This window comes from Pezoporus flaviventris, unplaced genomic scaffold, assembly GCF_033815535.1.
Source record: "Pezoporus flaviventris isolate CSIRO_AGI_PZ_B2104156 unplaced genomic scaffold, CSIRO_AGI_Pfla_v1 ptg000037l, whole genome shotgun sequence".
In the NCBI taxonomy this organism is placed as follows: domain Eukaryota; kingdom Metazoa; phylum Chordata; class Aves; order Psittaciformes; family Psittacidae; genus Pezoporus; species Pezoporus flaviventris.
Genome location: NW_026892585.1, coordinates 12,492,927 through 12,505,014, shown reverse-complemented (window position 1 = coordinate 12,505,014; position 12,088 = coordinate 12,492,927). Strand labels below are relative to the sequence as shown.

At 43.3% G+C, this 12,088-nt stretch overlaps 2 protein-coding genes across 2 annotated transcripts; one reads left to right on the top strand and one right to left on the bottom strand.

Annotated features, from left to right (window-relative positions):
* Positions 1-3,716: 3,716 nt before the first annotated feature.
* LOC133275233 (heat shock factor protein 5-like) lies at positions 3,717-9,581 on the bottom strand. The gene is made up of 7 exons (XM_061465079.1): positions 9,074-9,581; positions 7,660-8,039; positions 6,294-6,296; positions 5,840-5,923; positions 4,647-4,994; positions 4,419-4,560; positions 3,717-3,781 (listed from the first exon to the last, which is right to left on the bottom strand). The coding sequence occupies exons 1-7, from the start codon at positions 9,579-9,581 to the stop codon at positions 3,717-3,719; spliced, it is 1,530 nt and encodes a 509-aa protein (XP_061321063.1).
* On the top strand, positions 9,580-10,101 carry LOC133275248 (uncharacterized). The gene has a single exon (XM_061465093.1). It carries the CDS (start codon positions 9,580-9,582, stop codon positions 10,099-10,101), a length of 522 nt encoding a protein of 173 aa, XP_061321077.1.
* The last annotated feature ends 1,987 nt before the right edge of the window (positions 10,102-12,088 follow it).

The following is a 12,088-nucleotide window of genomic DNA, read 5'->3' as shown; positions in this document are numbered from 1 at the left end:
ATAAAAATTATGAATAAAGCTATAAATAACAAAAAATATTAATAAATCTATAAATAACATAAAAATTATGACTAAAGCTCGAAATAAGATACAAATTTATTATTAAAGCTATAAATACCGTATAAATTAAAGAGTAAAGTTATAAATAAAATAGAAATTTACGAATAAAGCTATAAATAAGAAACAAATTAAAGAATGAAGCTATAAATAAAAAAAAAAATTTATACATAAAGCTATAAATAACATAAAAAATATGAATAAAGCTATAAATAAAATACAAACTTATGAAGAAAGCTATCAGTAAGATATAAATTTATGAATAAAGCTATAAATAAGATAAAAATCTATGAATAAAGCTATAAATTTATACAGATTTATTACTAAAGCTATAAATACCATATAAACTAAAGAGTAAAGTTATAAATAACATAGAAATTTATTAATAAAGCTATACATAAGATACACATTTACGAATAAAGCTATAAATAAAAAATAAATTTATACATAAAGCTATAAATAACATAAAAATTTATGAAGGCTATAAATAACAAATTCATTAATAAAGCTACAAATATCATAAAATTATGAAGAAAGCTGTAAATAAAATACAAATTTATGAATAAAGCTATAAATACCATTTAAATTTATGAATAAAGCTATAAATAACATAAACATTTATGAAGGCTATAAATAACATAGAAATTTATGAATAAAGCTCTCAAGAACATATAAATTCATTAATAGAGCTATAAATACCATTAAATTATGAATAAAGCTATAAATAAGATGTAAATTCCTGAAAAAAGCTAAAAATAAAGATATAAATTTCTGAAGAAAGCCATAAATAAGATCCAAATTATTTCTAAAGCTATAAATACCATATAAATTTATGAATAAAGCTGTAAATAACATAAAAATTTATGAAGGATATAAATAAAAGACAAATTTATGAATAAAGCTATAAAGTCAATACTAAAGCTATAAATATCATTTAAATTTATGAAAACAGCTATAAATAAGAAATAAATTTATATATAAAGCTCTAAATAACAGAAAAAAAGAATAAAGCAATAAATAACATAAAAATTTATGAAGGCTATAAATAACATAAAATCATTAATAAAGCTATAAATATCATAAAACTGTGAATAAAGCTATAAATAAGATATACATTTCTGAAGAAAGCTAAAAATAAAATACAAATTTATTACTAATGCTATAAATAAGATATACATTTCTGAAGAAATCTATAAATAACATAAAAATTTCTGAAGAAAGCTATAAAGAACATATAAATTCATTAATAAAGCTATAAATATCATAAAATTATGAATAAAGCTACAAATAAGATATAAATTTAGAAACAAAGCTATAAATAACAAAAAAGAATAAAGCTATAAATAACATAAAAATTTATGAAGGCTATAAATAACATAAATTCATTCATAAAGCTATAAATATCATAAAACTGTGAATAAAGCTATAAATAAGATACATTTCTGAAGAAAGCTAAAAATAAAATACAAATTTATTACTAAAGCTATAAATAAGATAGAAATTTCTGAAGAAAGCTATGAATAACATACAAATTTATGAATAAAGCTCTCAAGAACATATAAATTCATTAATAGAGCTATAAATATCATTAAATTAGGAATAAAGCTATAAATAAGATGTACATTTCTGAAGAAAGCTAAAAATAAAGATATAAATTTCTGAAGAAAGCCATAAATAAGATCCAAATTATTTCTAATGCTATAAATATCATATAAATTTATGAATAAAGCTACAAATAACATAAAAATTTATGAAGGATATAAATAAAAGACAAATTTATGAATAAAGCTATAAAGTCATTACTAAAGCTATAAATATCATTTAAATTTATGAATAAAGCTATAAATAAGATACAAATTTATTAATACCGCTATAAATAAGAAATAAATTTATAAATAAAGCACTAAATAACAGAAAAAAAGAATAAAGCAATAAATAACATAAAAATTTATAAACGCTATAAATAACATAAAATTATTTCAAAAGCTATAAATACCATATAAATTTCTGAATAAAGCTATAAATAACATAAAAATTTATGAAGGATATAAATAAAATACAAATTTATGAATAAAGCCATAAAGTCATTAATAAAGCTATAAGTATCATAAAATTATTAATAAAGCTATAAATATCATAAAATTATGAATAAAGCTATAAATAAGATATAAATTTATGAATAAAGCTATAAATAAGATATAAATTTATGACTAAAGTTATAAATAACATACAAATTTATGACTAAAGCTATAAAGAAGATATAAATATATGACTAAAGCTATAAATAAGATTCAAAACTATGAATAAAGCTATAAATAACATATTAATTAATAAATAACGCTCTAAATAACATACAAACTTAGGAATAAAGCTATAAAAAAGATATAAATTTATGATTAAAGCTATAAATAACATATTAATTTATAAATAACGCTATAAATAACATACAAATTTAGGAATAAAGCTAGAAATAAGATTCAAATCTATGACTAAAGCTATAAATAAGATATAAATTTAGGAATAAAGCTAGAAATAACATATCAATTTATAAATAACGCTATAAATAACATACAAATTTAGGAATAAAGCTAGAAATAAGATTCAAATGTATGACTAAAGCTATAAATAAGATACAAATTTATAACTAAAGCTATATATTAGATATAAATTTATGACTAAAGCTATAAATAAGATACAAATCTATGACTAAAGCTATAAATAAGATATAAATATATGACTAAAGCTACAAATAAGATTCAAAACTATGAATAAAGCTATAAAAGAGATATAAATTTATGAATAAAGCTATAAATAACATGTTAAATTATAAATAAGGCTATAAATAACATACAAATTTAGTAATAAACCTAGAAATAAGATTCAAATCTGTGACTAAGGCTATAAATAAGATATAAATTTATGACTAAAGCTATAAATAACATATTAATTTATAAATAACGCTAAAATAAATAACATACAAATTTAGGAATAAAGCTAGAAATAAGATTCAAATCTATGACTAAAGCTATAAATGAGATTCAAATCTATGACTAAAGCTATAAATAATATACAAATTTATAACTAAAGCTATAAATTAGATATAAATTTATGACTAAAGCTATAAATAAGATTCAAATCTATGACTAAACCTATAAATAAGATATAAATATATGACTAAAGCTATAAATAAGATACAAATCTATGACTAAAGCTATAAATAAGATATAAATTTATGACTAAAGCTATAAATAAGATATAAATTTATGACTAAAGCTATAAATAAGATATAAATTTATGACTAAAGCTATAAATAAAATATTAATTTATAAATAACGCTATAAATAACATACAAATTTAGGAATAAAGCTAGAAATAAGATTCAAATCTATGACTAAAGCTATAAATAAGATATAAATTTATGACTAAAGCTATAAATAACTTATTAAGTTATAAATAACGCTATAAATAACATACAGATTTAGGAATAAAGCTAGAAATAACACATAAATTGAGGAATAGAGCTATCAAGGACATAAGAGTTAGGAAACAGAACAGAAGAGGTTTGACCCTGAACCCAGGCTCCAGCTCTGTGCCGAGCGCTGCTGCCGGACTCGCAGGAGGGAACCAGCCGCCAGCCGCTCCACGGGTTCACACGCTCCTCACTCCGCCGTCTTCCTCCAGAAGCAGCCCCGCTTACAGGCTCCACCTTCCGGCTCCTGGGGATCTAGGAAGCAAACACCACCGAGGAAGTGGCAGGCTTTGCCTACGGCTCAGCTGGCAGCACGCACAGCACCTCTGCTGCCATCAGGGACAGTCCAATCTGGCCAAAGGCGGCCTGCGACTTGAAAATCTGAGCGTGTTTTTCTCCTGTGTTGCAGCACACGTATCAGCAGGCTGCTGTGACATTTATTTAGTGATCTGAGCCACAAAGGTTGCGCTCGGGCACTCACTTGGGCAGCGTGGTGGGGTTTTCCCCTCTTACGTCAACAGTCACCTCATTAGTCGGAGTTCCCTTTGTGGCACTCTCACCCTCCAGCAAACATACCCACAGCCTGCATCTCACTGCTGTGTACTGTGACATGCAGGGCTCTGACACAACTCCCACAACTTCAGCGTTTATTGACTGAGAGAATTTATTCCCTGGTCCACCTAGGAGTCCTCACCACCAGCTTGCGTATAGAAGCGTGTCGGCAAGTACGCCGAGAGCTCCTACGAGTGCAAGAGTTGAACTGAAGGCCCAGTGAGGTACTTAACACTGCAGACAATAACTCAGCTCTTGTGATCTCCCCTTGCCGCAAGAGTTTCAGAGCAGCTGTCTTGGCCACCTCTAAAAAAGGCAGGCTCTCTTAGCAGGGACTTACCCTGCTGTGAGCTGTGTCTTCTCTTCCTGCACTGAGGTTTTGCAGAGGACCCTGGCTCTTCCGCAGCTTTCTTCACTGCCTCGCTTCCTGAAGTGAGCTCTCTCTCTTCCCTCGCAGATCCACATTTAACACTCTCATTCTCCTTTAAATAAACACACCAACAAATGAAATAAACCCAAAGACCACTCAATAGTTTCCTGGGGAGTTTTACCTCCATTTAGCACTTACTTGCTCTGCACTGAACAGCTCATCCACAGCAAACATTTCAGATGACTGAGCTGGGTTGTGATCCAGCTGTTCTTCAGGGGCTCCCTGTGTGCTCACAGAGTCTTGCGCTGTTTCAGCAGCAGCAGCGCTTTCTATGGCCGCATTGATGTAGCTTTCCAACAGCTCTCCATCCCAGCTTTCTGCAGGCTCCGGTGTCACTACATCAGCGCTCTGCGATGCATACATCTCCTCGAGAAACTGAAGCACATCTTCGTAGCTTAATTCCGGCAACTTCTCGTCCTCCAATGCATGATGTGCCCCATCAGAAGGCAGGCATTCAGCTGCAGAAGGTGGCTGCAATTCAGGACTCTGCGAGAAACAAAACACAGGGAATTTCCAGATCAAAAAATCACAACTGTTTTGAGTCAGGGCTGATGGCTTTAATGCTTCTGAGGACTGTGCAGGTCAACCCTTTTTCAGCACACACCAGCAGAGCTTGCTTTGCTTATTCCCTCTGAGGAAAAAAGTATCTCCAAGCTGCTGGAATGCGAAAGGAAGCCCTGGCATTTTTACTGAAGTTCTTTTACTATTTCATAAGCCAGGCCACCCAATAAGGTGCAGTTTCCACCAGAATTCTAGAAAGCATTGACAGGAAGCACTGGAGCTCTTCAGTGATAGGATAGGATAGGATAGGATAGGATAGGATAGGATAGGATAGGATAGGATAGGATAGGATAGGATAGCTCTGAGCTGGGGCCAACTCCAAAAGTCAACTTGGTTCTTCTCACGCAGACAATGAAACTCAGGACTGCCACAAGTTGTCTGGGACACAGAAGTGGAGCTGATTCCCAGTATCATAACATTAAAGAATCCCATTTTGTGCAGGCAAGGACTTTCTTCAAAGATAAACGGAGACTCGTGAACTAAAGCGAATTATGGTGAAGTCAAACATAACACTTTTCGAGGAAAAGAACACTCTGCCGATGAGGACACCCGCAATCCCGCTGCCCTGAAACCTCACCTGCATTACAGCACTGCCCCTTTCGTGTTTCAAAGCGGTGCTTTCAAATGGCCATTGGCAAACCACGTTACTTTCCCTTTCGAAAGCAGATCCAGTCCCAAACTTCTCTCCTTCCTGCCGCAAGAACCCAGAACCCTGCGGTCCATGCATGGGGTCTCCTCCCTTCCCCCTGCTCTCTGTGCGCTGCACTCACCTGCACAAAGACGAAGTCGGTGGACGCCGCAGCAGCAGCACTGGCGCTGACACTCAGAAGACCTCCCTGGGCAGGGGGTGAACACTGCGGGGTGCCTGCAAAATTCAAACACAGGGATCAGACTGCCAGAACTGCTGCCCAGGGTGTACAGTTCTGTTGCTTACTTGCATTAAACACTGCAGTAACCGCTCTGTAAGCCAACTCCCTGAAATGGATTATGACCTCCCCGCCGATTGTAAGACTGAGTTCTCCACCTTAAAACATATTTCTTCTAAAGTATGTAGACACAGATCCAACATACGCATTGCAGAATTAACCAACACACACGGAATCTTCATATTCACTCCTCTCTATCTTAATATCACCTTTTTTCGATTTGGCTGCTCGACTGTCTCAACACAACACGCCACAGAAAGGGGATTCAGACAGGAAGGGCATGCATGTTCACGCACACACACTGGAATGAAAATGGGATCTTATTCCAAAAAGCAGCTCTGTAGATGAAGCAGTTTCTGCGGGTCTCAGGTTTTGGTGCCACGCAGAGAGAACTTACAAGGAAAGGCACTACTGGCAGGACAGAGAATCTTTAAAATCTGCAGTCCTTCTGGGCGAGAGAGAAATCCCCCATGAAATCAAATCTAGGCCAATGTTCACAGTAATTAAATGGTACAAGTGTGACTTGAGGCGGCCATGTGATCAGAGGAACTTTTGTCCATTTTGGAGCAACAAACACAAGAGCTAAACAACAGGGAGCGAGCTTGTGGACATCCTTCCACAGCAGCACGAGACACGTGTCTGACTCCTGCTACCTCAAAAGCTCGTTCTGAGCAACCTTAGGATGAAATCTGGACATCTTTCAGAAGAACACCCTGTGACCTGCAAACATATTACAGTTCTGGATTGTGCCAAAAATCGAATGATACCTGGGCTTCACTCCCTGGGAACGCCAAAGGATGTTGACAAAGGCAAGAAAACCACCAAAGAAACCTAAAGGGCTACTGTAAAAACAGGGCGAGAGAGCAAAGGAGAGATTGGCTGTAACCTGCTGGAGTGATCCTAAGGAAACAAACATGTAGTACAAAGAGCCTAGTTTCTAAGAGAAGAAAAGGAAGAACCCAAAGGGAAAAAGCGCTTGTGAAACAGGAGGCAGGTGTAAAACGTAACGTCCTCACCATAGGCTATAAAAAGCTACGAGTAAAGTAGAAATTGCACAACTCTTGCACTTAGTAGAGCTTATAGTGAAAGCAGCTCGTGAATCAAACGCGCTGTAATGCCTGTACATCAAGGGGACGAGAACACAGGTAACCGTGTAGCAGCCCAGACTGGTGAGCGATTCTGACCGGGTCTGAAGTGCAGAAGGGTGCACAGAAAGAACGGTTTGCACTCACACCACCTTTTCTTGGTTTTTTTTTGCCAGCTGCAGCAGTGCCTGATCTAACAGCAAGAAAAACTGCACCTGTGGAAATCCCACTGATGGGCTCGGCTGGCAAAGGGGCCAATTCTTTTGTAATACTTCAAGTGCTCCAGCTGAATCAAGATTCCACACACACCTGCTTCACCCACACGCTTTTGTCCTTCCCTGCTCATTGCAGAGAAGGCATTTCTAAGCTCTCCTGTCTCTGATACAGCTCATCTCATCAGAGCCAGAAGAAATGAGCGGCTAAAGCACATTCTGTCACAGGCTGGTTGCAAGTATACGGACAGGGAACACACATCTCTTTGCGAGCACACGCGTCAGATACACACGCAGTGACAGAGCACTGGCGGAAAACATTTCATGCATCACTTGGCAGGAACTTCTCGAGCAGCAAGCGGAGAACTTTTGCCGTACCTGTTGGATCCCGGCCTTGCAAGCACTGCCCTGGAGACGCGCAGCTGCCCCGTTCTGGAAGGGCAGCACCGGCTGGAGCCCCTCGCTGAAGCGGCAGAAGTGAGCACACGGTCTGGAGAGTGTACGTGACCTCCGTGCAACACTTGTGGAGGACGGGAAAGGGAGCCCCCTGGCCTGGGAAAGCTGGGAGAGCCCCGTGCCATGGCAGCCACGCAACAGAACCCTGCCATGGTCTGGAAGGGACCGGAGGCTGCTGGGAAGTCGCTGCCTGGAAAGCAGGGGGCTCCTGGCATGAGGCGGCTGTGCTGGAGGGCAGAAAGCAGCTGTCTGGATGACAAGGTTGAGGAGCCTCTCCTGCAGTCACCAGTCCTGCAAAACAAAGGGAAACAAGGACTAAGGGAAGGAGTTTTCACTGGCCCTGAAAGGCAGGATGAGGAGCCAAGGCTCCACAACGTTCCCTGGGAAGACCACCTTTGCTCCGATATTCTTCATCCAGAAACAGACTCTATTCTTACACCTAAACATACAGTAACTGCTGCAGCACTACCACCTGAACACACAGGAACACCAGTGCTGTGCCAACACACAGCCATCTCTGGAGCATTCAGTCTCCTGAAACCCTCAGGAGCAAGTGATCGCTACTTAGAAATGCGCTATTAGAAATCAAAATGCGCAGGAGCTGACCAAACCGGCACAAGCCGTTTAGGAAGCGCTGCGCGTTACATCAGGCAGTAAGGTAAAATAAAGGGGGAATGGTGAAGCGGGGCTCGACCGAACTCCAGTGCGGACAGCACAGGGGCAGCCAAGGCAGGGGCAATGTCCAAATCCTAAACGTGACTCTGAGAGCACTTGATCACAAGTCCTTCAGTTTGTCAAGGAAAACAAAACCAAAGCCAGCTTTTTTCCAGGTAGCTCAACCGGTTGAGTGTAAAAAAGCTCAGACTTTGCCGTTTTGTTACTTCCAAGATATTCCCTTTCATCTTCCCTGGTTTCCTCTCTCGGTCAGTTACGGTTTCATGAAATGGTACTTGCCCTCACACGGTTACCCATCGCTTCACACAGATTTAACGACAGCTTATGGACAACCCTTCAAGGAGAAGGAACGTCCATCTGGTAGGGCTGTGCCAGCTCCACAGAGCCAGGGTGAGGGTGTTGTTACTGCAGCCCCCGACGGAGGCTGTCTTGCAGCCGAGGGGCAGACGGAACCACACGCGAACCTCGCTCCCCGTGCCTGCCGGCAGCCCATCTCCCTGCATGAACAACAACGGCTTTCCCGCAGCGGCGGAGCTGAGCGGCCGCCAGCAAGGTCAGGCAAGCCTGCTGCCTGCGGGGGTGCCGATCTAGAAACCCCGCAGCACCCAGTGCTTCTCGGGGCCCCGCAGCCCGGGGCCACCCCAGCTCACCGGGCCTGGCAGCCTCGCCGAGCGTCGAGGGCGGGAGCTGGGAGCGCTGTGCCGGGCGGCTGGGCAGCTCCAGGCCGGCCGCCAGCTTCGCCTTGTTGGCCCTCGTCAGGCGCTTGAGGTTTACGAGGAGCTCGGGGCGGTCGCGGCGGAAATGGGGGCTGTAGAAATGGAGCAGAGCCCCGGCGGAGCTGCCGCCATCGCCCCCCGCCGGGTCCTGCAGGGGCCCGGGCCCCGGCCCCGGCCCCAGCTTGCGGAACCCATAGAGGTTCAGCTGGCGGACGAAGCTGGCGAAGTTCCTGGTCTTAAAGACCTCGCCGTCCAGCGCCGCCCCGTCGCCGGCCGCCTCCGCGCCCAGCAGCTCTCGCTCGAAGAGCCGCTGGTCGATGAGCAGCCCCTCGCCGCGGGCATCCCAGCGCACGGAGCCGCAGCGCGGGCTGTTCACCAGCTCCCAGAGCTTGGCCGGGAAATGGCTGGGGTTGAGAGCAGCGGGCAGCCGCTGGCCCTCCATGGCGCTCCCCGACAACGGACGCACTGGCCACTCGCGCTCCAGCGGCCGCCGGGCAACGCCCGGCCCCGTCGGCCCGCCCTGGGGAGCGACACCGGCCCGAGCGCCGCCCGGCACGGGACCGGCTTCAGCCCGCGCTGTCCGCCGGCCCCGGCCCCGCCACCGCCTCGGCACAGCCGCACCTGCAGCATCGCCGGAGCCCGCCGGGCCCGCAGCGCCTCCCCGCTCCCCCAGCCCCGCCGCTCCCCTCGGCCGCTCCCCGGTCCCTCAGCCCCAAGAACAAAATCACGACAACAAGTTAAAAACCAAACCTGCAGCACCAAGACAAAAGCTCAAATCTCATCGCTATGAACAGCTCTCCAACAAACTTTGCTCCTCTACGTCTAGGCAGGGAAAAGAGAAACACGAACCAGCACTGATGCGCAATGCAACTGCTCGGCACGCGCTCAGCGATAACCAACCTGACCCGAGCGGCGACCTGCTCCTCCCGGCTGACTCCCCCCACTTTCTATACTGGCCATGACGTGCTCTGCTATGGAATACCCCTCTGGCTGCCTTGGGTCAGGTGTCCTGACTCTGCTTCCTCATGGCTTCCCGTGCCCCTCCTCACTGGCAGAGCAGGAGAGACTGCAAAGTCCTTTGCTCAGCCGAAGGGCTACTGAGCGACAGCTAAAACATCGGTGCGCTACCAGCGTGCTTCCCAGAACCAAGCCAGAACACAGCACTGCGCCAGCCACAGGGAAGAGAATCAATTCTAGCCCAGCCAAAACCAGGACAGTGTCCACCCCTTATTCCATACCATTCCCGTCATGCCAGGTCAAACTAATTCTTCAGAGCTTTAAGACCTTCAGAAAAGAGACAACTTGCTTTCTCCATAGCACTCTAAGGGCAGCAGGCAATCTCCTTCCGCATCTCCTTACCTCCTTTCTCTGCCGTGCTGTTGTTCTTAGACCTCAAGGAAGAAGGAACCACTAAACTCTCCCTCATAAGCACAGCGAGTGCTCAAGGCAGCAAGCGGAGGAGAAGCCAAGGAGAAGCCCATGGACATCGGTAGACCCCAGCACTCCAACAAAACCAAAACTCCTTTCTTCCCAAAGCAAAGCCAAATTCAACTCATGCTTTTCATCTCAGCAAAACACGATAAAATGAAGCCAACTCCCTGCACACCTTCCTCTCTCTCCAAGCTCAACTCTCCCGGAACAATCAGCAGCTTCAGGGAACCTTCTGGTGCCTGCTAAGGGTAACAAAGCCCACTTGTGAGCACCTTGCTCCCACTCTTCTCACTGCTCATTCTGTAGCTGAAGCCCACCAAAAATAATCCAGCGGGCTTTATGAGGACTTACGGAAATATCAACTTAATTCCTACACGTGGGGACCTCCAGAAAGGTGCCCCCAACACGGTAATTTGCCCTTGCCTTGCCACCTTAAACACCACTGCCGTACTGATCCTCTGCTGCATCGCTTTGGTGTCCTGGAGCGCGGCTCCACAGTGCCAACGTGCAGCCGCTGTTCCAAAGGACGTAGTGCCAGGACAGAAAGCAGTCGCTGAGCAGACCTGCAGAATGGTGCTGCCAACGCGGCAAAGAGACCTTGTTTGCCACCAAAACCACCATCTGCGTTCCGCCCCTCTGCTGAATGCACACGGGTGGCCTGGAACATGCACGCGCGATGTGCCAGGACAGAAAGCTCGTGCTGCACATCACCTACACACGGAGACCTTGGGAACAGTGCCACCGACATGGCAAACCACCCTTGCTTAGCCACATAGAAGTGCATCTGCGTGCTGCCTACAGAGTGCACTCTCAAGCGCCACAGAACCAAGCTCCCTAAGTGGAAATGTCCGGATCCTGCTCCTAAGGCTAATGGGTTAGAACAGAAACAAGTAACGGGACATGTTCTACGCAGGGAGTCCTCTGGAACAGTGCTCCCAACATGGATAGCGTCACTTACTTACACACCTAAAACCCCATCCCTGGAAAGCCCCACTGAACAGCACTCTCTGATGATCCACAAAAGAGCTCCCAAAGTGTGACCGTCCAAATTCCGATGTTCGGAATACAGTAAGAAACAGAAAGCTGGTGCTTGGCATCACGTAAACAAGGTGCCTTCCTCAACAGTGACACCAACATGGCAATCCACCTTTGCTTAGCCACTTAAACCTACACCTGTGTACGGCCACACGGCAGCACTCTCAGACACCCCATAAAGCAGGCCCCTATGTGCGAATAGCCAGACCCTGCTCCTAAGCCTCATGTCTTAGGACAGAAACAAATAGCTGGGCATGTTCTACACAGAGAGCCCTCTGGAAGGGTGCCACCAACACGGATATCCTCACTTACTTAACTCACATAAAACTCCATTTCTCAAGCCTCACTGGACACCACCATTCAGTGACCGAGACACCGGCTCCCTGAGCGTGAATGTCCAGACTCTGATTTAACCCCACGGTTATTTTATCCCCACGTTTTCCCCCTTCCAGTTCCCCTCCTGCTCCCATCTTCACACACCCC